At 45.8% G+C, this 26002-nt stretch overlaps 3 protein-coding genes across 3 annotated transcripts in view; 1 reads left to right on the forward strand and 2 right to left on the reverse strand.

The window, feature by feature from the left end:
* MEI1 (meiotic double-stranded break formation protein 1) overlaps positions 1–4638 on the reverse strand; it is a 47080-nt gene extending 42442 nt beyond the window's left edge. Inside the window, exons 1-3 of the mRNA XM_086610737.1 lie at positions 4537–4638; positions 4095–4218; positions 859–909 (exon numbers count right to left, since the gene is read on the reverse strand). Of these exons, the coding sequence (XP_086466863.1) occupies positions 859–909; positions 4095–4218; positions 4537–4638 (277 nt within the window). The remainder of the gene's footprint in view (positions 1–858; positions 910–4094; positions 4219–4536) is intronic.
* A 642-nt stretch (positions 4639–5280) lies between these two features.
* On the forward strand, positions 5281–8232 carry SNU13 (small nuclear ribonucleoprotein 13). The gene is made up of 3 exons (XM_086610265.1): positions 5281–5361; positions 6266–6386; positions 7782–8232. Exons 1-3 carry the CDS (start codon positions 5359–5361, stop codon positions 8042–8044), a joined length of 387 nt encoding a protein of 128 aa, XP_086466391.1. The 5' UTR covers positions 5281–5358; the 3' UTR covers positions 8045–8232.
* Positions 8233–10521: 2289 nt separating this feature from the next.
* On the reverse strand, positions 10522–25839 carry XRCC6 (X-ray repair cross complementing 6). The gene is made up of 12 exons (XM_086611017.1): positions 25755–25839; positions 25527–25636; positions 24877–25015; positions 21449–21703; positions 20401–20584; positions 18873–19059; positions 16317–16485; positions 15033–15194; positions 14020–14149; positions 13224–13324; positions 12180–12293; positions 10522–11384 (listed from the first exon to the last, which is right to left on the reverse strand). Exons 1-12 carry the CDS (start codon positions 25837–25839, stop codon positions 11188–11190), a joined length of 1833 nt encoding a protein of 610 aa, XP_086467143.1. The 3' UTR covers positions 10522–11187.
* Positions 25840–26002: the final 163 nt, after the last annotated feature.

A 26002-nucleotide genomic window follows, 5' to 3' on the forward strand; every position in this document is an offset into this window, starting at 1 on the left:
GAGACTTCTAGGTTCACCATCTCTTGGTATATCCAGGGCAATACTGGAGGTTTATCTAGGAGACCTACTTTAGCTAAAGAGATACGGATCTCAGCAGGTGCATATCTTAAGATGTGTGATCTATAAATGGTTTAGTGGCTCTTTCTTGCCCTGAACTCTCAGAATCTCTGAAAACTTTCAGGAGTCAGGTAACACTAAGTTAAAATTCTTATGTTTGAGAGCATCCATCTCTCAACAGACTGGCAACATGGCAGAAAGACTTCTCACCTTTTCAACACCATTTCAAGCAAGTGCCTGAAAACTGACACCCCTCTGAAAGGAGCTGGTCACACCTTCTTTCATCTTTCATGGCTGGACAGGAGGAAATCATTGCATTGCTAATATCACTAGACTCAGCAGAGATGCCCAAGGTTAACTGGACTGCAGAGATTCCTTTGTCAGCCCTGCAGGCATGTGCTTCAGATTTTAGATGAAGGACTGCTCGCAAAGAGAAACATGCAGCCTGTACAGCTATCAGCAGAAAGCAGTAGAACCCGAACTCACTGAAGCCAACAGGAAGACTTCCATTTGCTTTGAGACTTCAGTCAGGTCCAAAGATGAGGCTTTATTTACCACTGCTACCCATTTGACACTAAATTCATAGCACACACAGAGAGGAACGCTAAATATTTAAATCTTCTTGTACTCCCCTGCCCCCAAATATTGGAACAGCCTTCTCATCGCTCTTGCTTTGATAGAAAATAGGTGCTTTTCACAATTCAAGATGTGTAGAAGCTGAGCATCTCACTATTGTTATCAGACAAGACAGACACCCCCTCACAAACTGTCAGTAATTGACACATGGCATCTGTCTCTCACCTTCTACAAACAGGTCCAGGGCACCACTGTCTTCCACAGTATGCAACATCCCTAAAAGATAAACCACAATCAGTCGTGGAACTCATTCCTGCTTTAATGCCTTATCGCAAAAAGAGCTGCACTTTTTATTTCAGAACTGTTTTGTTTTCTCTGTTCCACATGAGACCAGAATGACTTTGTTAGAGGAAGGTGGATCCTTTCAGGGAGTATTGGAAAAGGCACCCCCATAGGCAGGACACAGCCACATAAAGGCGTTCAGTGCTCTTGACAATTTTTTATGTACTTTGTAGCTGAAGTCAATGGCTCCACCTATGTAAGTAAACACGTAACTGCTACCGTCACCACATCTCACTGCATGTACCCAACATTATACGTCTGAATTACAACACTCCAGAATGACAGAAGTTAGAGCCCAGCTAACTGTGCTATCTTCCATTCATACCAGGTACCATGAATTGTCCCTCCACAGCACTGAAAATCCTGAGACTATATTTAAACATAAGGCTTAAAACACATAGAAATTATTCCAAAGCTACATCAAACCTGAAGGCACCACTTCACAAGTCATTTGCACAACTAAAGCATAAGATTGGATATATGAAAATAAGCCACTGTCTCACTCTACTACAACAGAGGAGAAACTCTACTGCCCAGCTCCTTCCAACTGCAGGTATCTACAGCATCAGGCATCTGGTTCAGATCCTCACCTCTGCCACACCAAACCACTTGTTTCAACATGATCAAAACTATCTTCCCTCCAGAGACTCCATGATCTCTCAGAAATTTGATCAACTGAAGTGATCTTATGATGCTGCAGGTGAAGAAATCACTTATTTCCTGTTTCATCTGCCCAATCCTCGGTAAATTCTTTACATTTTGGAAAAGATTTGCATATATCATTAATGAACATTGCAATATTAGCAGCAAGAAATTCAGGCTTACTTGAAATTCAGCATCTCTTCATACATAACACTCCACACCATGCTTCTGTTCTCATAGTCCTCTTTCTTCTACCTGTGCTTATCCCAACATTCTCTCTCCAAAAATGAGTGTATTTTCCTGAAGTTACTATTAATACTTTCTCCACAGATTGCTCAAACTTTTGGGGGTCCCTCTTACACTCTTGCACCAAATGACCCTTGGTTCATTCAAGCTCTATTCAAAATGTGCATGTCATTGTTTGTAGCCCAGGCTTAGACTGGGCTTCCAACTGCTTTAGGAGTTGCACCAAACACAGTAAAATCCCAAAGCTGTCCCCAAACCATCCAATCGTAAAGCTTCTTTCAAGAGAGAAACAGAATTATTAGTTAAAAGCAGACAACGGCACTGAAATGCAAGCACAGCTCACCCGTCTTCTGAGGTATTTCATGTTAGGGTTGTACAGTAGGACTGAACTGGCCATAAGCACCACTCCCTCCACATCTGCATAGGATTACACATGCTCAATGAAAAATTGTGCAACAGAGAGAACTAAACCTGCACAAAGTTCTGTTTCTAACAAAGCTGCTCCCAAAGCATGCACAACACAATTTGTGCTGGGAAATCAACTGAGAAAACATTGTTTGAATTATTCAGTGTGTCAAGGCAGGAAAGGGGCTTGTAAGTCACTTTCCCTCAAAGAATAAGAATTATCTGTGATGTGCAAATGAAATAATGGAATTAAAGGAATCCGGTATATTTGCTCTTTGAAAGCACTTGCATTCATACCCTCCACCTTTCTCTTCCTGCCTTACTGTTCCCTCATTTAGATCATTATTTCTTCTCCGTCAAGATTTTAGATAACATTTCAAAGACCTTTCCCACAGCCCTGCTATGGAAACACAAACCAGTAAGAGATGTCCCCACCATAAGAGAGACATAGATCTGTTGGAGCGTGTTCAGAGGAGGGCCACAAAGATGATCCAGGGGCTGGAGCACCTCTGTTACAAGGACAGGTTGTGGGAGCTGGGATTGTTCAGCCTTGAAAAGAGAAGACTTCGGGGGGACCTAATAGCTGCCTTCCAATACCTGAAGGAAACCTACAGGAAGGCTGGCGAGGGACTTCTTACAAGAGTGTCCACTGATAGGACAAGGGGAAATGGGTTTAAGTTGAAGGAGAACAGATTTAGATTAGATCTTAGGAAGAAATTCTTCAGTACAAGGGTGGTAAGACTTTGGAATAAATTGCCCAGAGAAGTTGTGGATGCCCCCTCCCTGGAGGTGTTCAAGGCTGTTGGACAGAGCCTTGAGTAGCCTGATCTAGTTGAGAGGTGTCCCTGCCCATGACAGGGAGGTTGGATTTGATGATCTCTAAGGTCCCTTCCAGCCTATGCCATTCTATGATTCATTCTATGTTTGAGATCACAGAGACTGCTACTGGAAAGGCACTTTCTGACATCCCACTGAACACTGTATTTTGCTGTAAGGCTGACCTACCAGAAAGAAGCAGGTATTACAGTCCTATGGCTACAAGGATTTCTACAAACATAATGTGATGACGTGAAAAAAACACTATGCAGGTTCATATTTTGCATGTTTGTTATAATATATAATATATAATATAATGTCACGGTTCAGCAAGATGAGAAACCACTAAGGCACGAGACCAGAATGGAGGGCGTTCAGGGAAGAATCATACACCAGGCACACTCTGTTCTCCAGAAACGCTTCAAAGACATGTCAAGATACTTTGCAAAATTGCAAGAGCTTTATGAACTGCCAATCCTGCACCTTGGGGAACAAGGAAATTAATTAACCTATTCTAAATAGGAAAGCTGGAGAGGGACTTTTTGCAAGGGTATACAGCAATAGGACAAAGGGTAACAGCTTTCAACTGAAAGAAGGAAGAAATTCTTCACTCAGAGGGTGGTGAGGCGCTGGAACCGGCTGCCCAGAGAAGTTGTGGATGTCCCATCCCAGGAAGCCTTCAAAGCCAGGTTGGACGAGGCTTTGAGCAACCTGATCTAGTGGAAGGTGTCTCTGCCCGTGGCAAGGGGCTTTGAACGAGATGACCTTTAAAGGTCCCTTCCAACCCAAACCATTCTATGACTCTATGATAAATCAAATAACAGGCAGTTTTCCACAGGGAGTAATAACACATCTAACACAGAATGGTGGAAGTACAGAATTAGGTACCTCAATGTTCTTTTTTTCTCCCCTCCAAATGTGGGGAATTCCACTTCACGTGTACACATCTATTTAAACACAGGTAACTGCCTTCTCCCTGCTGCTGTACTAGGCCACAGCAGAGCTCTTACCAAAGAGAGTTCCTATCAAATGAACGCAGACCCTCTCCTCTGCTGCCAGCAGCTGGACGACTGGCAGCGCCTGCCACGCCAGGGCATCGTGGAGACGGGAGAGGACATGCTTCTTGCGCACCAGCTAGGGAGCAGAGACAACCCAGATCAGAGACAACGAGCCGGCAGCGCTTCCGTCCGAGCCCCCCGGCTGCTCCCACCACCCCGGGGGGAAGCGTGCTACCAGGGCCTCAGAGCTGAGTGTCAAGCACACCCGGCCAACCCCCAGCCCCAAACGCAGCGCAGCAGCGGGGGCAGCCCGGGTGGCGGGTGGGGAACGCCGAGGGGTGCGGCAGGGCCGGCTGTGAGGGGCCGGCGCTCCGCGGCCAGCCGGCGGAGGCCAGCCCTGCCCGGTGCCGGCCCGGGGGTGGGAAGGGTCGGCGGCGAGACAGGCGCTGCCCACCGAGGCGCTGCCGTCGCCCAGGGTCTCCACAGCGCAGGCGAGGCACAGCGGCGGGCGGAGCGGCAGGGCCCAGCCCTCCCCGTGCGCGCAGCACGCCGCCATCGCCCGCCCGCCGCCTCCCCCTGCGCATGCGCGGGGCCCTGCCCGTGGCGGGCGGGGGAAGAGAGGGGACGCGGCGGATCGCGCCGTTTGCGTCCGTGCGCTGCCCGCGGCCCTGGGGACGGGAATCTTCTCCCTCCCTTTTCCTTTCCCGCAGGGCCGCACGGCTTTATAGGGTCCTTTTATAGGCTAGCCCCACCCGCACAGCCTGGTCGCATAGGAACGGTGCTCCTCGTGAGCTGCTGCTGCGCAGCGTGAGCGCCCTGAGGCGCTGAGCTTGGCTCGGCAGAGGAGAAGTGAAAAACAAGGTGGGAGTTACAACGATTTTATAAGGATTTATAGGATTTATAAGAAATAAACAAGAGGTGGAATTTCTCCGTGCCCCTCCGGTTCCGTTCTGTGGTACGGCCTGCAGCGCCGCATCACGTAATACGATGGGCATGCCCCCTGTGCCCTGGAGAAACAGCTCTGTGCTCCCGCCGTCGCCGTTACGGAGGAAAAACGAAGGCACCCACAGGAACCAACCCCGCGCCCCGCCCTGCGGCGCCGCGCCGCGCCACGCGGTGCGCGGGCTCCGCCCCTCGCCCCGCCCCCGGGCTCGCGGCCGCCTGACTTCCGGCGACGAGGCGGCGCGGCGCCCAGCGGCGCTTCCGGCTCGTTTACCTGCGCGTAGTCGGGCGGAGGAGAGCGATCGGGCCGCGCCGCCCGGTCCAGGCCGCGGCCATGGTGAGCGTAGGCCGGACGCCGGCGAGGGCCTGGGGCGGGCGGGGGGACGCTGCCTGCCCGGCGGCTGCGGGGCAGGGAGCACGTGGAGGCCGAGCGCCGCGGGCGGGGCCGCGGCCGGTGGTGGGTCCGCTGTTCGGCGCGCCGCCCCGGAGGAAGGCCGCCCGGCGAGCCGGCTTGTCCTGGAGCCACCGACTGACGGGCGACCCGCTGTCCCGGCCTGGCACCGTGTCCCCGGCCCCGTTGTGCCCCCGCGAGGAGCGGGAGCATGTGCTCGGCGGGCGGGAGGGCGGCCGGGCGGCGCTGTGGCCGCGTGTGGGGGCCGGCGGCGGAGCACCGCGGCGTGGGGCCGGCCCTGCCGGGCGCCGGCGTTGGCTGCAGCGGTGGGAGCCGGAGAAGTGGCCGTTCTGCCAATGCCGGTCGTTCGTGCCGCGTGACTCCGTTGCTATTCCACTACGCCATTGATGATAACGTTCAGAAGCTACTTGTAACCGACAGCAATAAACCCGATACGCGCTCTTCTCAGATTTTCTTGAAAATTCATGTCTCAGGTTGTTAATTTGCTGCTGGCAGGAGCTTGTTCCTTGTGCATTGAAACACTTTGTTTTATATAGTATCCGTGGTAGCAAGCGCCTGAAGACTGCTCTGTAAGTTCACTGCTCCCAGTTTGTAGGATCTAAATTGGCTGTCTGTGCGAGTAGAGATACTGTCTACTTTGAATATGAGAAGAATCCCTTTTTACAAATAATATGCAATGGGATTTTTAGTGTACGTGCAGAGCAAGTGAGAATGGTGAGGTGACTCTGGTAGTCAATACACGTGGTGGACATGATGCCTATGTAGTGTTGTTCACAACAAAGCTCCCTTTGCCCCTGTTGTAATACTCTTTACTTTTTCCTTTCTCTAGAGTGAGGCAGAAGTGAATCCCAAAGCTTACCCCCTGGCTGATGCACAGCTCACCAAAACGCTACTGGATCTTGTGCAGCAATCCTGCAACTATAAGCAGCTACGCAAGGGAGCCAATGAAGGTGAGACTTGTGTGTTGTGACGTGCTAGAAATCATAGCAAGGATTTGTGAGAAGCTGTGGCTAGAGATTCTCTTCTCTCTAGCAGTGGGCCACTAATGGTACATGGATCTGGATATTGCGAGTGTCCCCCTCCTTCTAGCCTGCTTAAACAAGAGTATTCATAGAATCGTTAGGGCTGCAAGGGACCTTCAAAGGTCATCTAGTCCAACCCCCCTGCAAGGAACAGGGATATCTCCAACTAGATCAGGTTGCTCAGGGCCTCGTCCAACCTCACCTTGAATGTCTCCAGGGATGGAGCATCCACCACCTCTCTGGGCAACCTGTTCCAGTGTTCTACAACTCTCATGGTAAAAAATTTTTTCCTAATATCCAATCTGAATCTACTCCCTCTATTTTAAAACCATTACCCCTTGTCCTATCACAACAGGCCCTCCTGAACAGCCTCTCCCCATCTTTCTTGTAGGCCCCCTTGAGGTACTGGAAGACCGCTATAAGGTCACCCCGGAGCCTCCTCTTCTCCAGGCTGAACAGCCCCAACTCTTTCAGCATGTCCTTCTGTAATCTTTTCAACATTTATATACAGATCTGGTAGATGCCAAACTGTGTTCCTGATACGTGTCCTGTGATCACGCATACTTTAGTGGTGTGGCACTGGGATTACTAGTTGCCTAGCCAGTTTAGAATAATAAAAAGATTTGGGTTTGAGGGGACCAATGGAGGTCTGTAATGCAACCTGCTCAGAGAGCGGCTCCCTTCACAGGTGGATCAGGTTGCTCGGGGCTTTGCCTAGTCAACTTTTGAAAAAACAATCCCTAAGGATACAAACTCCACAGTCTCTCATCTCAGGGCTCATGTTCCATGGTTTAAATCCTTCTCATGGTGGGGGGGTGGGGCACAAAATTCCAGCATGTACCCAAAATCTCACTGAGGTAACAGTGACAGTCTGCAACTTGTCCTTTTTCCTGTGCACTCAAGAGGACAGTCTGGCTCCATCTGGACATCTAGATCTGCAATCCCCTTAAAGTAGTAGAAGATAGCAGCTGCATCCCCCCTATTCCCACCTTCACCCTCTCTTCTCATGGCTGAACAAACCCAGCTTTCTCGGTCTCCCCTCATCTGTGGTGTGCCCCAGCCCCCTACCCATCAGCAGCCCTGGGCTGGCCTTGATCCCCTGTGAATCTCTCTGCTGTGCTCGAGGGCAACTCTGGGCACAGTGCCCCAGGTGCAGCCCTGTGAATAACCCCCTCCCTGGCCTTATAGCTGCCGTTTTACTTGGGCCTGCCCTTGTGGTACCACTAGATCTCCTTGCTCATGCCAATTTCAGCATCTCCTAATGTTTTTCGTTAGATGTGCTTTCTGGAAGGACCTAGTCTTAATTTTCAGTTTCTTTTACAGCCACTAAAACGCTGAACCGAGGGATAGCAGAGTTCATTGTCATGGCAGCAGATGCAGAGCCCTTGGAGATCATCCTGCACCTCCCTCTTCTCTGCGAGGACAAGAACGTACCTTATGTGTTTGTTCGCTCCAAGCAAGCCCTGGGCCGGGCATGTGGTGTTTCCCGGCCTGTCATCGCCTGCTCCATCACCATCAAGGAGGGATCACAGCTAAAGCCTCAGATCCAGTCTGTCCAGCAAGCTATAGAAAGACTGTTGGTCTAAATGCCCATGAGTTTAAGTGTGGAATAGAAAAGTTGAAGTCGGGGAATTAGTGTCTAGCTTCAGTTGAGATTATAGTTTTGATATTCAATGTTTCATTTCAAAACACTGCGTTTTTGTTTAATAATGGCTTAATTCTTAGTGTTTCTGCCTCTCCTCCCCCCTCTGTTCTATTATTCCACTCCAACACATTCATTCTCATTGTATTACTTCTTGAAAAGTGATTGTACAACTGTATTTCCTGTTTGATATTTAAAAGAAAGGAAAAAAAAAAAAATCCCCCTCTTATCTCCACGTCTGCCTCCTCAACGTGTTTTCTAAACCACCCAGGAGCTTCCTCTGTGTTGCAGTATTTCTGCTAAGCCTCAGCCTCTAACAGGTGTTGAGTAACTCTGTGTTTCTGAACGGTTTAGTCTGAGGATGAGACGTGCCGGTTCCCCGCACAGTGTGTGCGTGCAGACTGCTGGAGTTGTTGCTTTCAGTGATGATGAAGCAGCGTAGACCACGTTTTAGCAGCAGATGGAGCCCAGATCAGTACACATAGCACAACCCTTTTTCTTCTTGAAACCAGACAAAGAGACTTGTGTAAGAGGCGTGTGGGGAGCCGAAATCTTCTGGCAGTGCCCAAGGGGAAATCTCTTATCTCGCTTATTTTTAAATACTGACTTTTTAAGAAAAAATAAAATTGCTGACAAAGCTAAATACAATTATCATTCCCTCGGGGAAGCATTTGCAACTAACTGGAGTGTTCCTATGTGTAAAGCTAAACTGCTCAGAGATTGCCTAAAGGCTGTTGCAGTGTAGTAGTTCATACTCCTTCATTTTTCTCTGTGTGGACTATATTGATGAGCTTGGGCTTCCTAGGGTGTGTTAAGTACAAACCACAGGGTAGCGAGCAGCCTGCTGTGGCTGACAAGTACTCTACGTAGCTCATGCTTTTGGGAAAGCTGCTGTACTATAGTCACCTGACTAAAGATAAAGCCTTTAGGTCATGGCTGAGGCAACAGCAAGTAATTTTTCAGATAAAACAACTCGTGTCTCAAGAAGAGAATGTTAGGTAATCTCATGTTCTGGAAAAGCATGGAGCACCACCAGCGTTCTGGATTAGTGGTGGTTTTATGGAGCCAGCTTTAGTGAAATGCATATTGTATAATAAATCCACTGACTGCTTTGAGCAGAAGAGTCTAAACCTCTGTCTTGGAATGGGTCATTTCAAACCTGCCTTCTATTGCAGGATGCCAAAGCAAAGCTAGCATGGAAAGACCAATAGGTACAACAGCAGAAGGGAAAATAAGTTCTCCTGTAATGTTTCCCAGAGGCACTAACTTCATACCATTAGTAAGTACATCCCAAGCAGGTGAAATCAGCTCACACAAAACTGAAGACAAAGCATGTCTGCATATTTTTGTAAATGGCTGATAACTAATATCCTTGCTGAGATAAACCTAACACAAAGATTTGATAAGTCCTTTCACTTGTATGAAGTTTAGGAATGCTGCTGTTCCCTTCCACTGATGCTGACTGTTGACCTAGTTGTGCTTAAAACCACAGCTTTGCAAAGGACTTGCCCTGTTGTACCATGCCAAGACAGCTGCTGTAAGACAAAGCACATAAGGAGCAGAAATAAAGGATTATTGACCAACCAATTAAGGGCAGGATAGTCTCGCTGTTTTATTGCGTTCAATTCAAGTCTTGTTAAGACAAGCATTTACAGTAACTTCTTTGCCAAAGGGCAAAATAAATTGATGGCTTATACAAATCTATTAAAAATAACTTCTGTAACACAGGCTGATTGAAAGTGTAATAGACTACGTAGCTTCAATACTGCAGAGCTTGATGTGGGCTAGCTGCTCTTCTGAGAGGAGCTGTGGGGTGGAAGTGAGCAGCATGCTGGGACTGCTAGAGTGGTCACCATGCCAAGAGAACGTTCACAGCTGGCTCTGATACATGTGCCACACTATGGCACAGGCACAACCTCAATACATGACTTAAATCTTCAGCAAGTTGCCCAATTGTGTGCAAACACAGGAATCCCTAAAAACATCATGCAGACCAGAACGGGTACCTTGTGTATCCCCTGTTTGCATCCTGTAGAAAGTTACAGTTTCTTTAAACAATTAGTACTCTTTTCTAGAGGAAGGGCAATAATTATTGGGTTTAATCGTCTTGCTCTGCAAGACAAGTGGGGCATACCAGGTGTGGAAGTTTAAAAACCAAAACACAGACAGCCCCAGATGCAGCCTCCATAAGTATTATCAAAAAAATAAAAACACTGGAAGTAACAGAGTAACAGGGGCTACTCTCCACAACTTGCCAGTTTTTATTTTTAAAGCACAAATTTGAGTACAGAAGCCGACACAATAGTCTGACTCATACTCACTATAGAGGTGGAAAAGTTGTAAGCCATGTCAGTAATTTAATTGTGGCAAGTGCTTGCAGCCATCCAGGGAACATGGCCTTTTTTTTTTTTTTCTCTCCTTTTTTAAACCAGCTTTTGCTATTACCATTTAAAAATCGAAGACCTGGCTGTGCAGCTTGGTGAAGAGGTGACTTTTTGTCCCAAAGGATTGGCTACTGTTTTCCCAGTAATGATTTTCTCCTTTATGATCTGCTGGTGATCTTCATAATGCCCATGATGGAAAAGAACCCAAATGGATAACAAGTACTGATACTGACCGGCTGTTTTGGAGAGTAGGAAAGTTACACACCACGTTTATACCCTCTTTTAGCACACAGACTTGACCTGCTGCTTGAATTTGTATGGTACCATTAACAGAGACCATTTTGTTTTCTTACTCACATTGAAGTGAGCTTTGCTGTCTTTATGATGCAAAGGTGGTATAGCCAGTGTTGCAAACTAAAAAATCCAAAATAACTTTTATTAAGAAACTGGGAAGGCACAACTGTGTTAACTTGCAGTGGGCGACCTGAGTTAGTAGGGAATTTAATTCTGCCTTTGGCTACTGTGAACAGAATCCAACTTTGCAGAGATGTTTCACAACTAAGAGGAAGAAGTTTCTCCGCTGCTAGATTCAGCAACATTTAGTCATCTTCTCCTCCACAGCAAGATTAAACAGACACAGCATCCACATAAGACAACCGAAACTTGAAGCAGCCAGAAGTCTACCAGGGCCTTCTGCTCCCAGTTAGTGCTCATTAAAGTATTCAGTTAGTGCGTCCATGAGCTCCTGCTTCTTTCCTCCACCCTTCAGCCCATAAAGCCTGCATGCCTCCTTCAGAACAGGTACAGTGAGCTTGCCTAGAGTGCCCTTCTGCACATGACTCCGCAGCTCATCTTTCGAGAGTTCTACCTTGGGCCTCTTCTCAATTTGACCATCAGAAGCTAGAAAGATAAATTTTAGATCACTAAGGTTTTTTAAAGTTTCTTAACAGAAAGACATCAACATTTCTCACATGTACCACCGTTAATGGCTATTAGCACATGGTACTTGAACGCTACCTACACACTCACAGACCTAGTTTCCATATTTTGTCTTATGAAGTAGGTGTCGTACACTACGTAAGTCATATAGTATATCTGATTGATATGAGTGATCTCAAACTCAGGTTTGAAACTGTCTTCTGATGAAAGATCACCCCAAGATGAAACTTTTAAGGGATTCTCATCTAGACAGGAGAAAGTAACTATTCCACAGGGAGTTCAGCTAACCAACACTCCCCCTTTATGCAGTTTCATAGACTTTCAAACTACACATGTACTTAGACATTTAGCCCTAAAGATGCCTATCTTGGACTTGCTAAACAGCCCATGCATAAAAGTCTGATTCCTCACTAAGAACCCAAATAGAAAGCACAAACGATTTTACTACTCTGCTGTAAAAAACCCAAAGTTATTAATAATTATAATAATAAACAAATATCTATTTTGCAGTAATTTACCCACATTGCTCCATATACTTCTCTGGTTTTTCACTATGCAGTTTCTCATTCCAGTAGTTCTCTAGCTGGATACCACAATATCCTCTACTCTTTAAGAATCACCACTGGATATAAGTCCACCTTGTTGTGGAGATGAGTAAAGAGTTATTGCACAAGCAGCTTCTTTAAACTGAAAATGTAGAAGCCTCTAACAAAGAGCACAGACACCACATTGCATGTCTGCACCATGCTTACTTACCTTGTTTTCGCTTTACAGCCTTCCCATCAGGATTGTAGTCAGGGGGATAAACCAGCTGCTTAAACTCCTCCACCAGTTTGCCCAGCCTGCGGTCCATCTCTTCAGCCTTTGGCACTAGAAAAGGAGAAAGATTCCGTCTCCCAAAACTAGAGCAATCACAGGAAAGTCTAAAGAGGCCATCACCAGTTACAATTGTGCTTCTGTAATAACTAACAGGCAAGTGTCTTGCAAGCATGCAAAATGCAAAGACCTGTGTTACGATAGTCACAAATGAGAAATTTACAGCTCTTGGTAATATCAAGAGTTTGTATTATACACAGGTAATGGACTTGCACATATCCCTGAACAAGAAATATATGTGGAACAAAACGGACATGGTGGAAGTGATATAGAAGATCTCCTAGCTGCTTGCACTATGACCCTGGTCTAACCTCAGCCGTTTAAAATACAACAGGTTTCTATCCAAAGTTGTGAGTAGTTTGAGGCAGAACAGCTTGTTTCTGTCATGTATTTGTATGGTACCTAGCACAGGGACCTAGATTATTTGTTAGGCATCACTTCAGAAGAGACAAATAGTTACTCTAACGGTACTGCTGGAGTACAACATAATTTTTAAAAAGGAACTGCTCCTCCAGGAGTACGTTTCTATCCTCCGACAAGGTATTCTTGTATAGAAACTCTCTTGGCCACAAGATGGCATCAATGCCTCCGAGCAGAATAATTCTATATCTGCATCGATAAATTCATTAGACTCTTGAAGAGAGGAAATTCAGAGAAAACATTTGTCACCATAGAAAAAGGTGATTCAATTTTAATTTTGGAGGGTAAAGTGAGCAATTTTTCCTTTAGCTTAAAAGTAACAGCATTAGAAACTAAGGTTTTAATATTTCAGAATGGATATATCCAGAATTCTACACCTTGGAACTGCACACAACTGAAATATTTTTCAAAAGACATTTGGTTTTGTAGTAGCACATCTCCGACTTAGAACAAAGTCAAGAGCCCTCTACCCCACCTCCCTTCGCACCCACCAATAATTCTCACTTGTAAGATCCTCAGCTTGTTCTGGCTCCATCATATCCAGCGCCAAAGCCTCCAGATTCCTGAAATGCTGCTGCAAAACTGGGTTCTCAAAGCTATCAGTCCTGTCAAGAATCCCCCAAAATGTCAATGCATGCTGCCAAAAAGACAGACAAGACACACAAGATCTGCCACCAATCTATTTCAAAGTAAAAGTTCCCTTCTTTCCCACGTAAAAATCCATCTCATCAGAACTGCTTTTCCTCTTTCCAATTTACCTGCCAAACCACTATCCCGTCATCCATCAACCACATTAGAAAGCTGTGTGAGACTTACAAAGCCGTGAGAGACAAACGGATACAGTGGTGTCCTACTTCAATACCAATTATGCTACTTCCCACATACCTAGGAAAAAGTCTCCCATAAAAGCACTTCATGAAATTTATCTTATCTATAACAAAAAAGGCCGAACTATTCTCTCTAAAGTGCTCCAATTTAAACAATCCAGGTCTGATCTGCAATAGATTGGCAGAAGCACAATAAAATGTGATACCTCTGCAACAAATGACAACAGCCCAGAGAACAAGAGCAATTCTATAAAGAACTCCAGAACATGCTACATACTGCATGCGATGCCTGGGTATTCAGAATAATTAAGAATAAAGTTTGGACAAAGCTACTGTTAAGAGAAGCAATTTGCATCAAAATGCATCAAAATCCCATCTTGTGGACACCACAGCTGAACAACATATGCAACAGAGCAAGCAAGAGTGTTGTTTTCTTCCCCATGCCACCCCTTGCCATGCCCATCTCCATGTACCTGTATTTGAATCGGAGCTTTTGAATTATTTCCTTCATTTTGTCCACCTGCTCCCGACTGGCTGGCACCTTCTCTGTAAAATCAACATTCCGTTTGTCATCTGCATAGGGTAGCAGAATGATGTGGAAACCTACACAGAAGACAGAGCAGAGAACAGTTATGCAGAACCTTCGCCTCAAAACAGTAATTTATGGGAAAGACCAAGATGCTTATTAGCTAGGTCTGATGAATCCCCAAACTAGCTACTATTTTGCTGTAAACAACAGCAGTCCATAATACCTCCTAGTACCTACAGCATAACACTCAATCCCAATCTCAATGTATATAACCAACATTACTAATAGCTTTTTGAAAGACATTCAAACTAAATGTATAGCTAAGCTGGAAACTTGTTGCCTGCTTTTTATACAGGAGACCAACTTGTGCACTTTCCCCATCTCTCACTGGATATGAGCTCGAAAAAGGCTTGTTTGAAAATTAAGTTAATGCTTACATTGTATTTCTGAAATGCTTTACATTGTACACAAGCAGCGTCAATCCCTATTTCACATTCTTCCCAGAGGGGATTTTCCAGTTAAAGAGGTAAGAAATGGAAAAGAGCAAGAGTCTGCCTTGGCTCGTTGATCGTTCCCCACTCAGCTGCTACAGCGCAAGGCTCTGTATGCGAGATTATTTATTTAAGGCTTTTATTATATCCAAGGATATAATAAAATTCAGGGAAAGACATTCCATCTAGTCAGCAAACAGAAAAAAGTGCTTTTAATTTTTAAGTCAGTTACTTGAATCTGCTAAAAAAAGGTAGGAGCTGCAAAAATACTGTAGCCATGTTACACCTGATGCAACTGGAGTTTTTAAAATAGATTCAACATCAGATGGTTACAATGACAAAACCGAAGAAAATAGATGTTGGAAAGCACTCTCCCCAGTTTTAAGGGGAGTAGCACCTTTTAAGAGGAAGCTATTATGCTGACTGCATCCACTCATGCACGGAAAAGCAGCATCTCTTCCCGTACCTGGAGGGGCTATTTGCACTTTCTGTTCATCCACCTCTTCCTCCTGGGGAACCAGGGCCACAAAGCGAGGGGGAGTGTTCCGGCGGGCGGTGTATCTGCACAGTGCCATCACCTCCCTCTCCAAGCATTTCATCAATAAGGCATTAAATAACATTGTACTCCCTGCAGAGAAAAGACTGTATTAGTCAGATTGACAGCTTTGTCCCTTTGTTCAGGAACGTAACCCTAGACATCACAGTTTCAATACCTGTGACTTCTCTGAGATGGTTTTAATATTCCAGAGGTAAAAAACAACTTTTTATAACATTACATAAAAATAACATTATTGTCTCTCCTGACCAAAGCAGTGAGAGTTCCAGTGAAAGAAATGAAATCACTAGTATCTGAGCAATGAAATACAGTTGAAAATTGGAAATAGGTACCTATAAAGCCTTCTTCTGGTCTGGTGGGACATCACAGTAGCATCATATCATTGGATCTTTTGAAGAAGTAACACACTAAGAATTCAGATTGCAATATTCCTCTCGAGGTACACATTTGCTTTCTATTTTACCAGATATGGTAGTCAGGAAAAGACTAACATGTAAGTAAAGTGTTTGATTCAGGAAACTACTAAGCTGGAGAAACTAGCATAAAGGTTCTTCTTTAGTCAGACACTGCAAAGCATCTGGTCACAACTCAGCCCTCTTTCTCTACTGGTAGACTGAGGAGCTGGAATTTTTTTTTTTCCACTATTGCAGCTTGGGACGGATTAATACTATATTTCTAGATAAAACTTACATACACACATAAAAAGGGGAGAAAAAGCAGTCCTAAGCATCCTTTCCTCTCTTTACAAGCCCATAAAGTGCTATTAATTCAACCATACTTCCTGAGTATTATGTTTCTGCTCCTAACTGATACGGACTTAAAAACAGCAATTATCTTCACTGGTTTGGGGTTTTGTGTTTGTTTTTTTAACCACCTTTGCCTTCCTGTCAGGTACTAGGACCCTTCACTTTTGTGAATAACAAAACCAAATATTTTGGGACTACATCTGCGTAGTTTGATTAGCTGCTTGTCTTGCTGGATGAAACATGAAGCTCAATCAGCTCTTCTGCTATTGAAAAGAATTAACTGCAGCTGAGAGGGGCAGTAACAGTTAATTCCATGCTTTTTAACATTAGCAAGTTTTTAAGTTAGACAAGGATTTTTACACTCAGTGATCCCCACTCAAACACACTTATGAATCAGCTGGCTACCCTAAAGCAAAGTGGTCAATTTTCTCTTGCCATCTTTACTTACCACTTACTAGAGACTCATCAGGATAGATGAACTGGGAGGGCTTGATATGGTGGTGCTGTTTTAGCATTGAAAGTGGTTTGAAGCCAATCAGAAACAAGCCTGGAGAATCAAACCGTTTTATTTCTTCTGTTTCCTCTTTCTCCAGTACAATCTGGCGGTTTCCATATGTCTAAACCAGGGAAGAACAGATAGTAGTGCTGCCACCATAAAAAAAAAAAATGCAGGGGGCGGGGGGAAGCAGGAAGAGGATGCAATTGCTGTCTTCCACTACTGAAAAGGGGATTATAAACCAGACAGAGCAAACTCTCACCATTAGTGCATACAGAAATGGCAAGTCACAGTCTGTGACCGTTATCTCAAGGGACATTCCACCTGGACATTAGCAAAATGCACTTTTGTGATAGTTTGATGTGTGGGGGGGTGTTCTGGTGGCAGGGGAGGGGATTTGCTCCCTGTGCCACCAGATCTGAGTCCCATCCCCCCCGGGGGAGGTTGAGCCAAATCGGCGCCTCTGCGAATTGCCCTATTTAAGTCGAGACAAAGGGGCGGGAAAGGGCTTTTTGCTCAGGAGCGAAGAGAGAGCAGGAGGGCGCTGCCCTCGCTCCCGGCTCCCGGCCGGGCGGCTGCCCGGGCCCGGGCCGGCGCCATGTGCTCAAGATGGCGCCGGGGAGCCACATGGGGGACTCGGTAAGCGCCCCACTCCCGGGGTGCCCACCGGGCCGAGCTCCCCCAGAGAGGATTAATATCTAAGAGAAAACAACCACAACGACCGGGTCAGCCAAGATGGAGCAGGAGGAGGTGTACTGGAGCTGAGGCTTCCCTTGCAAATCGGTGTGAGATGGCAGGCGGCCCCCCTGCAGCCAGGGTGTACTCGGCGGAGCAGCGACCCACTCGTGGCCTGTGGAGAAACCCACGTCGGGAAGGAGATGCCTGAGCCCAGGAGAGGTCGTGGAGCAGGGGATGCGCGACCAGGTACTGTTGATAATGGGGCATGGAATGCACGACGAGGTCGTGGAGGCATCTGGAGACCGTGGGACGACCCACGCCGACGCGAGTGGCAGCAGCTCCCTAAGAGGCCGAGACTGGTAAAGCCCGAACTGGTGCGATCCATGGGGAGGATTGCAATCCTGCGGGCAGGACTCATACTGGAAAAGTTTGGGGACTTTTTCTTTGTGAGTAGGGGATCCACCGAAGCAAGGGAAAAAATGGTGTAAAGACTCCTCCTCCTTTAAGAAAGGAGCGGCAGTGAACAACATGGATGAACTGACCTGTACTCCCCCATTCCCTGTCTCCCTGCGCCGCTGGGGGGAAGACAGAGCCAGGAACGAAAGGAAAATAGGGGGTGGGGAGGTGTTGTTTTAAGATCGGGCCTTGTTTTCTCTTTCTCCTCTCCTAGTAACCGGTTTTCTTGTTCCCTTGTGTCTCTTGTAACTGTTAATAAATTATTTCGTTTTAAGAAGTAAGCCTGAGTCATGTTTTGCCCGAGACCATGTTTGGTGGGTGCTCCCTTTTTCGGTTCTTGTCTCGATCCTCAGTCCAAAAACCACGACAACTTTCCTAAGCCAATGGTTAAGCCCTGGCACAGAGAGCCTGTCGTATTTCATCCTTGCAGTTCTTCAGAGCTGTCACAAACCCTGAGCGACCTGATCTGGTTTTGCGAGTCTTGCTCTGGACTGGGTTGAACCACACATTTTCAGACGTCCTGTCTGATTCTAAACTTGCTTCAGCAGATACCTGTCAGCTACCCATTCCTGGCAGAAACAGTGACTGAGAAACAACACTTTTGAAGCATCATTCATACGTCACAAAACCGAAAACATATTGTAGTCCAGCTGCTGAAGTTAGACATCAGGGCTTAAGGCTCAGCTTTCTGTTCACCTCCGGTACTTTATTTCAAGAAATTAATGTTCAGTATAAATAAACTTAGTATTTAATCTTAAGACAACAATGTCAAGAGCCTTTGGCATGGAAGGACACACAAGGTGCACTTGGGACAATACACCTAGCAACTGCATACCCTGCTTTGAAATAAGGCTGTGCCTGAACAAAACGTGACACTCCATCTACATCAGCCAAACTATCAGGCAGGAAGGCAAAGCAAAGAATAAAATAACAAAAAACAAAGGTAATATGCCTTTTTTGTTTGTTTGTTTGTAAAAGAGCTCCAACCCCTCCCTGTGATTCATACTTGTATGTTTAATAAAATGGACAAAATCTGTTCCTAATGAATCGATAGATATCATGGACAACGATAGCACAAGGCCACATAAGGTCAGGCTCTGACAACCTGGTACTGCCTTACAGGAGGAAATTACCTGCGTTCCTGGGAGTATTTCCACCAGTGGCTATGCTTTCCCTTGACAGTCATGCCAAAGAAACACTCTCACTCTTACATAGCTTACAAAGTGACCATGCTATCCCCAAGGGACATACAGATGTAAATATTTCCGCATCTGATCTTGAAAGTGAATACAAACAAAAATCAGCAAGAGAATCAGCATCTCCCCCCTCACATCACGGAGACAGGAAAAAGCAGGCACATAATCGATACGTTACCTGAGCCCTTTTTGTGTCACTAGGCAGGAGCAAGCTGCCTGTTTTTCCATTAAACATCCTTGTTTTCGTTTTAACTGGTTCATTAGTTTCCCGATAAAGCTTCACCGGATATGGCTTATAAGCTTTTTGAACAAGGTTGTAAACACCCACAGAAAGTGACAGATCTTTGTTCAGATAAAGATTTAACCTGTGTGAAAAAGCAGATACAGACTTGAGACTTCCGAAAGATTACTTTTGCAAAAGAAAGTCATCTCCTCACATAACTTATTTTCTCTAACCTCCTCCTATTTTCCTCCCCCAAAAATCACATGGAAGCATACTATTACTTGAGTCATAACCTCCCTTGTATAAAAACATTCTTATAATGCTGTCACTTCTGGTCATAAAAATGATTTAAACACAATTTGTCATATTTCTTTCACCTTTTTTCACTCTGAATGGCAGCTATGCTCAAGCAGAGCACAGGACAAGCTCACATTTGGGCACCCCACTTGTGCTTAATACAGCGTGACCTCTGAAATCACACAGCTGTTCACACAGAAGGCAAAATTCCCTAGAAGAACCCCACCAAGACAAACCATACCATGATTTAAGACAAAAAAAAAAAAAAAGAATCAGAAGTTACAGAAAAAATTCAGAAGTAGAAGTTTAAAATTGGAGGTAATCTTCAAGTTCTGAGAGCAGAACAGTGAATTACTGTGAATGTTAATTCTTCTCCTCCAAAAGATATCACTGGTACAGGATTCTTCCTCCTCAATTATTAGAAAATTTGAGGAACATTAGCAGAAGTGGAAAAAGTTGTGAGCAGGAGCAAGAATGCCAGTGACAACAGCTCAGGTACATATTAAAAAAACCACTAGTCTGTGAAGTTCATTTCCTTACTGTGCTTCCACATCATTCTGCTATGAACTCACTCATTAAAAAAAACAACTGCTACGCGGAGTGTGTGGTTCCAAAAATACTTTCTATCTGTTTTGTCAAGATCCCTTTAATCTCTCTGTAAGTACCTCTAATCTCAAGGTACTGAGAGATTAAGGCTGTGTGAATTCACACTGAGTGCCTAGACAGACTGGCCATGTATAACTATTTAATAATGGGCCAAAAGACCTACCGGTCACAGTGAGATGAGATTTTTCTAAGTTACCACTAGAAAGAAAAGCCTCATTTCAATCAGATTTCACTATAAACTAACTATTTTACATGTTGCAGATTTTTTTGTAAGTATTTTTCTTGGCAATTATGTAATTTAAAAAAAAATACAGTAATTTCTGGCCAATCTCAATACAGGAGATGTCACACAGAGGAAAAAAGTAGGCATAGCTTCACTCTCCATTCTTCTCATCCACCAAGGACAAATATCCCTGGAAGCGATGGAAGAAACACCGATCTTGGACTAAGGAATTAAGATTGAGGAATGTAAGCACTGATGTCTTTATAGGCCAATCATTCCAGAATAGGGAGGTGAGATACAGTCTAAAAATAACATCAAGTGCCTCCATTGAATGAAATATCATAATTAGGCACAAACCTGACTAAAGTCCGTTTCTTTGTTTCCTTTGCTCGTACTTTCTTCATGAGATGTTCCAGTTTCCCTGACTCCTCAGGCTGGATCCCAAGGTCCTCATCCTCTGCTATGTTTATGATATCTCTGTAGAACAAAGAGATATCAAACCCTCCAGGCTTCTTCAAGTGCATCAAGTCCAGGATGATACCTAGAAACAAAGTAAGATATAGGAGGAGGAGGATCATAGAAACTGCTTTTTTCTTACATCAGCATGTTCTCAGCACCCTCAGATTTCTCTATCTAAGCAAAGAATTTAGGCAAGAATAAGCTCCAAATTGTCACCTGCAACAGATATGAAAGTTTCTAGGTAAAGAGGCAAAAGATTCTTCAACTTCAGTCAAAACAACATAGCATAGATAAAGTTTCCTCCCTAATTAAGAATCTGGATAACATTGCATATGAAACAGCTCTGACAAGCCCCTATAAAACATAATCTTACCTCAGGCATAGAGGGAAGTAGTGAGTTCAGAAATTCCCCTTTCCCAGTTATAAGGCCTAATGGATTAAGGAAGCCTCACACACAGCTTCTAGACCCAGCACATCTGCTGACTCCAAAAATCAGCTACATCAGTTACTCATGTTATCAGTTACACCAGGTTATCTCAGTTACATAGTTGAACTAGTGAAGCATTTGCTTTCCAGTGTCTGAGCTCAGGTTGCTGTTCTTTAGCTAATTCAAAATGGAGCCATTAAAGTCATTTTCCTTTTGAGTTAACTTAGTGTTATTATTGCCTTCCTGGAAAATGGTGGAACAATGAAATAAGAGTTTGTTTCCCACAGCCCTCTCAAGTCCTGATTTATGCTACCAGACTAGAAAAAGAGATCCTAGAAAACAAGTGTTAGTTGTTGGATACAGATTTTCTAATTTAGATTAGAAACCAAATTTCTAATTTAGAAAGCTTCAGAAAGGTTCCTCACTTCTGAGGATTTTACATTCTTTTTTCCCCACAAACTTGCAATGCAGTTAACATCTGCTTTTATTCTGCTTTAAATTAAAGGGGAAAATAACAACCTGTGTCTCTCAGATCACCCGCTCTGGTCCTGGCCAGCTTGGCTTTAGCACTGTCACTGGCATGAGGGTCATCCTCGTTGGTGAAGAGCATGATCCTTTTGTGGCTCAGTTTGACTCGGACATCACTGAAGAGATTAGAGCAGGCCCAGAGCGCTTCACCCAGGGAATAGTCAGCATTGTGGCCAAAGGTCTCACGGAAAAGGACTCGTCCTTCGTCTCCCCTGTATTGGTCCAGCTCTAGAACACGCTTTGCACCTAAGGGGGATAAGAGCATTCATGTGCTTAGAAATACTGACAGAAGTACCGCAGACTCTTCTAAACATACACTGGGAGTCCCTTGCAGCCGATGTCTGAGTAACGTCCCCTAGCACCTCTGTGGCGGTGCCTTCCAACACCTGGCTGAGAAAATTGTTCAGCCTAACATTTGCAATATTGCAAGCCAGTTACCACTTGAAAGCACCTGCAAGGGCCAAGAGAACACAAAGTGCCCTGACACCAATGCGAGGCTTTTCCTGTTGGGGGAGGGAAACAGGCAAGGACCAAAATATCACAAAACCCCTATATTGAAAGGACAAGTGCTCAGCAGGAAAGGCAGCACTTGCACCCACTGCAGAAGCATGGTAGACTGCTGCACCACCAGAGAAAGGAGAGGAGGTGAAATACATCCTGCATCTCCAACGCATGCTGAGAAGGAGGAGAATTCCTCCTGCTCCCTTGCTCCTCATGTCAGATACAACCCACCTAGAGGTCAGATGCAGCACATAGATTACCAAGTGGAGCACAGTAACATTCAGGGCAGGTGTTGATGGCCTTTTTATAAAGCTCTGTGGATTACTCCAGCTCAACTATGACTCCTTTTCCCACCTGTCTAACAGTAGATTGTTTTCTCCCATAACTCTACAAGAGACATGAGTTTTTATTTTTCAGCTACTGCATTCTGCAGAACTTCTTCCTTTGTCCTTCACCCAAATTCTACAGCACTTTTGAAACCTCATCTGAAAATGCCTTCCCCTCCATTTACTATTTTATTTTCATCTCCTCAGCTGCCATTTAATTAATAGCATGTGTTCATAATTATATACATAATAATTACGGTATTTCTTCCTTTTCTAGAGCATGCTGCTCTCCGGGGCAGCAAATATACAATTCTCTTCCTTTTAACAACACCCACCTTTCACCTGCACTGTCTTTATCAGCATGGCGAAGCCACTGCCTCTAATACAGGGAAAAGGGCAAGCAGGAAAGGAGGAGGAAAAAGTGTAAGAAGCCTAAAGGCACTTGCTCTCTGTGCTGGGTTTACAAGAAGGGCTGCAGAAATGGCCCCTGTAAAAAGCTTAATGTGATGGCTTTACGCAATGGGGTTTAGTAGCATGGGAGGGGTTGTGAAAATGGCCCCTGTAAGCAGCTGTGAAAAGCTTCCCCAGCTCCAAAACCTGTCAGACCAGCCTCTGGCCAGGTGAGACCCTCCCCATCCCCTCAGGCCAGGTCCAAGCCAATCATCGCCTCTGTGAGTGCCCTATTTAAGACAGGGACAAAGAAGCCCAAATGGAGGCTGGACCTATACTGAAGAGAGAGGAGGCAGGGCCTGGGCCCCTGGGCAGGCAGCTGGCTACCTGACTGGAGATGGCTGCATTGGCATGGCTTAGAGAGCTTTGAAGTGCCCTGCTCCTGGGGCGCCCTCTGGGAGGAGTTTGTCTTGCCGGGACTGCTGAGGTTCATCAAGAGGACTGAGACCTAAGAGAAATGGCCATGCAGACACCAAAAACAGTGAAAATGGAATAGGAGGAGGTGTGCTGTAGCTGACATTCCCCTGCAACCGGTGGTGAGATGGTAGGTGGCCACCCTGCCACCTGTGGAGATTAACGGTGGAGCAGAGATCCACCTGCAGCTCTTGGAGAACCCCATGCTAGAGCAGAGATGCCTATGCCTGAAGGAAGTCATAGAGAATGGTCTCCATGAGCTGCTGGAGGCTGACAACGAGGCAGAGAGGCATCCAAAGCCCGTGGAGAACCCCATGCCAGACTGGCAGCTCTCTAAGAAGCCGTGACTCCGTGAGGAAGAAGCCTGCACTGGAGCAATCTGATGGGGAAGGATTGCATCCTGTGGGAAGTACTCATGTTGGAGAAGTCTGTGGACTGTCCTATAAGGAGGGGATCCACTGGAGCAGTGAGAAAGAGTGCAAGGAGTCCTCCTCCTTTAAGAAAGGAGCAGCAGAAACAACGTGTGATTAACTGACCCACAACCCACTCATTCCTTGTTCCCCTGTGCCACTGGGGGAGGAGGTAGAGCCAGGGGGAAAAGGGAGGGGTGGGGGGAAGGTGGTTTTTTGAGATCTGGCTTTGTTTCTTGTTATCCTCTCTGAATGAGCCATTAACGAATTAAATCAATTTGTCCCCAAACTGAGTACGTTTTGCATATGAGGCCATGGTTGGTGGCTGCTCCTTCTGTTTTTATCTCAACTCTCAGGCCTTGTTACATTTTTCTCCTCTCACTGAGAGAGAGGAGTGAGTGAGTGACCTCATGGTGGTTTAGCTGCCAGCTGGGCTAAACCATGACACTGCCAAAAAAGGGAGAAGAACCTAAGGCAATCCTGTCAGGTCCCCATCGTAATTAATTCTGAAACTAGGACAAAGCACAGTTCTTTCAGGAGAACCCCATGTGTTATTAAACCTGCACCTCCTAGAAAATGAATTCAAACCTCCTCAGAGATAGAGGCTGCTATTAAAAGCTAGTAGACAAAATCCCCCCACAAGACTCTCCACTGTCGGAGAATTCATCACCACTAGCATGCATTCTTTGCACTCCGCCTCCTACCTTTTCCAATTCAGCAACTGGCACTTGTTATCAAGCAGATGCTAGGTAATTCTAAGAAATTCTAAGAAAATGGAAGAGCTAAATTCAGGAATTACAAAACTTATTATGAAAATAAGAGATGGAACACCACAAAGAGGTTAACATATTGAACAACCTGTTCTAGCTGACCCTGCTTGAGCTGAAGGGTTGGACAAGATGACCTTCAGAAATCCCATCCAACCTCAGCCATTCTGTGATATTCTCCATCAGCTGGAATCTGTGGTGCATTAGCATGCACACCCACTTTTCTGAAGTGCAGCAGACACATGATGGGCTTTCAAGAGTTCTGTTGAGATCCTTTGAGGCTTAGTAGACAGCAAGTGAACCACCACATTAAAACAGAAGAAAAGACATAGGGAAGGGTTCTGAACCAACTACAACAGAAAAAGCTAAGCTCCCACTAAGTTCCTAAGCTTTCAGTAAATTTCTAAAACTATGTCCCCCACAACACACCTCAGTTTCTATTTATCTGATAGTAACTGACCTCTCTGAAGTCAAACAGCTAACAATGCTATGACGCAGATTTCCTTACTCTATCTTTCTACATAACCTTCATATGACTTTACTGCCTTTACCTGGATTGTCCAGCTCCTGAAGAACATAGATGTGCTTGAAATCTGCTGAGTTCTTGTTCTTTTCTGTACCATAGAACACGACACTTAAGAGGTCCCTGTCACTACTAATAATTTTGCTGGTATACACATTCCGGATGCACTGAAAAAAATGCACACAGGTCAAAATATGAAGAAAATCAGTTGCTGTGAGGGTGCAAAAGTTTTGTCTTTGGCAATTAACAGTTTATAAAAGTAGACTCTAGTGAACAGAAGAACTGTAACAAATGCTTTAAGCTAAACTTCACCAGCAGAAATAATTTGGAATCTTGTTTTTTTGAGAGATTTTGAGTATAGAGCCTTATGTTTTTCATTAGCATTCCCTTTCTCTAACGAGATCAATGAAATAAACATCTCTTAAAAATAGCACCCTGAACACGGATTGATCGCTCATTCTATAAAGACTTCCCTCACCCAACTCTGGACACGGCCCCCCAGGCAACGGCCCTTTCCAAACCCACAGCCATTCAGCCACCTGCGTCGCTCCAGTTCCACGGCAACCTCACACCAGCAGACGAGGCAGAGCGAGAACCGCGCAGCGATACCCACGGCGGCACCACAGGCGGGCCCCGGAGCGTCTGCGAAGCACCCCGAGGCTCCCGGAGCAGCCTTACCTGAACGGTCATGTCAAAGGGAGCCATCCCGTCCCCGTCGGACTCAAACATGGCCTTGGAGGCATCCACTAAGAAAATGAGGCTGTCCCGACCCGAGGACCTATAGTCCGCTACGGAATGGGGGGAAACAGTTTTAGCAGCGGCCCTCTGCGCCCGCTGACCCTCGAGGGCGGCCGGCTCCGGGCTGCCCGCCGTGAGGGGAAACGGGAGAGGGGGGTTGCGCCTTACCGACCGCCTCGGCCGCCTCCTCCTGCTGCTCGTCCTCCTCCTCCTCCGGACCCTCGCTCCGGTAGTAGGACACCCACTCCGACATGGCTCCCCGCGCCGTGCGAGGCCCAGCGGCCGCGGAACTGCCGCCGGAGGGGTCGGGGCTGCCCGTGCCCACAGCGGCCCCGCGAACCGGCGCCGCCCGCCCTTACCGGCGCTCCGCGCTCAGCCTCCTACCGCAGCCACGCGCCGCGGCCTGCCACTCATCA

The sequence above is a fragment of the Tauraco erythrolophus genome, chromosome 4, assembly GCF_009769465.1.
Source record: "Tauraco erythrolophus isolate bTauEry1 chromosome 4, bTauEry1.pri, whole genome shotgun sequence".
Classification (NCBI taxonomy): Eukaryota; Metazoa; Chordata; class Aves; order Musophagiformes; family Musophagidae; genus Tauraco; species Tauraco erythrolophus.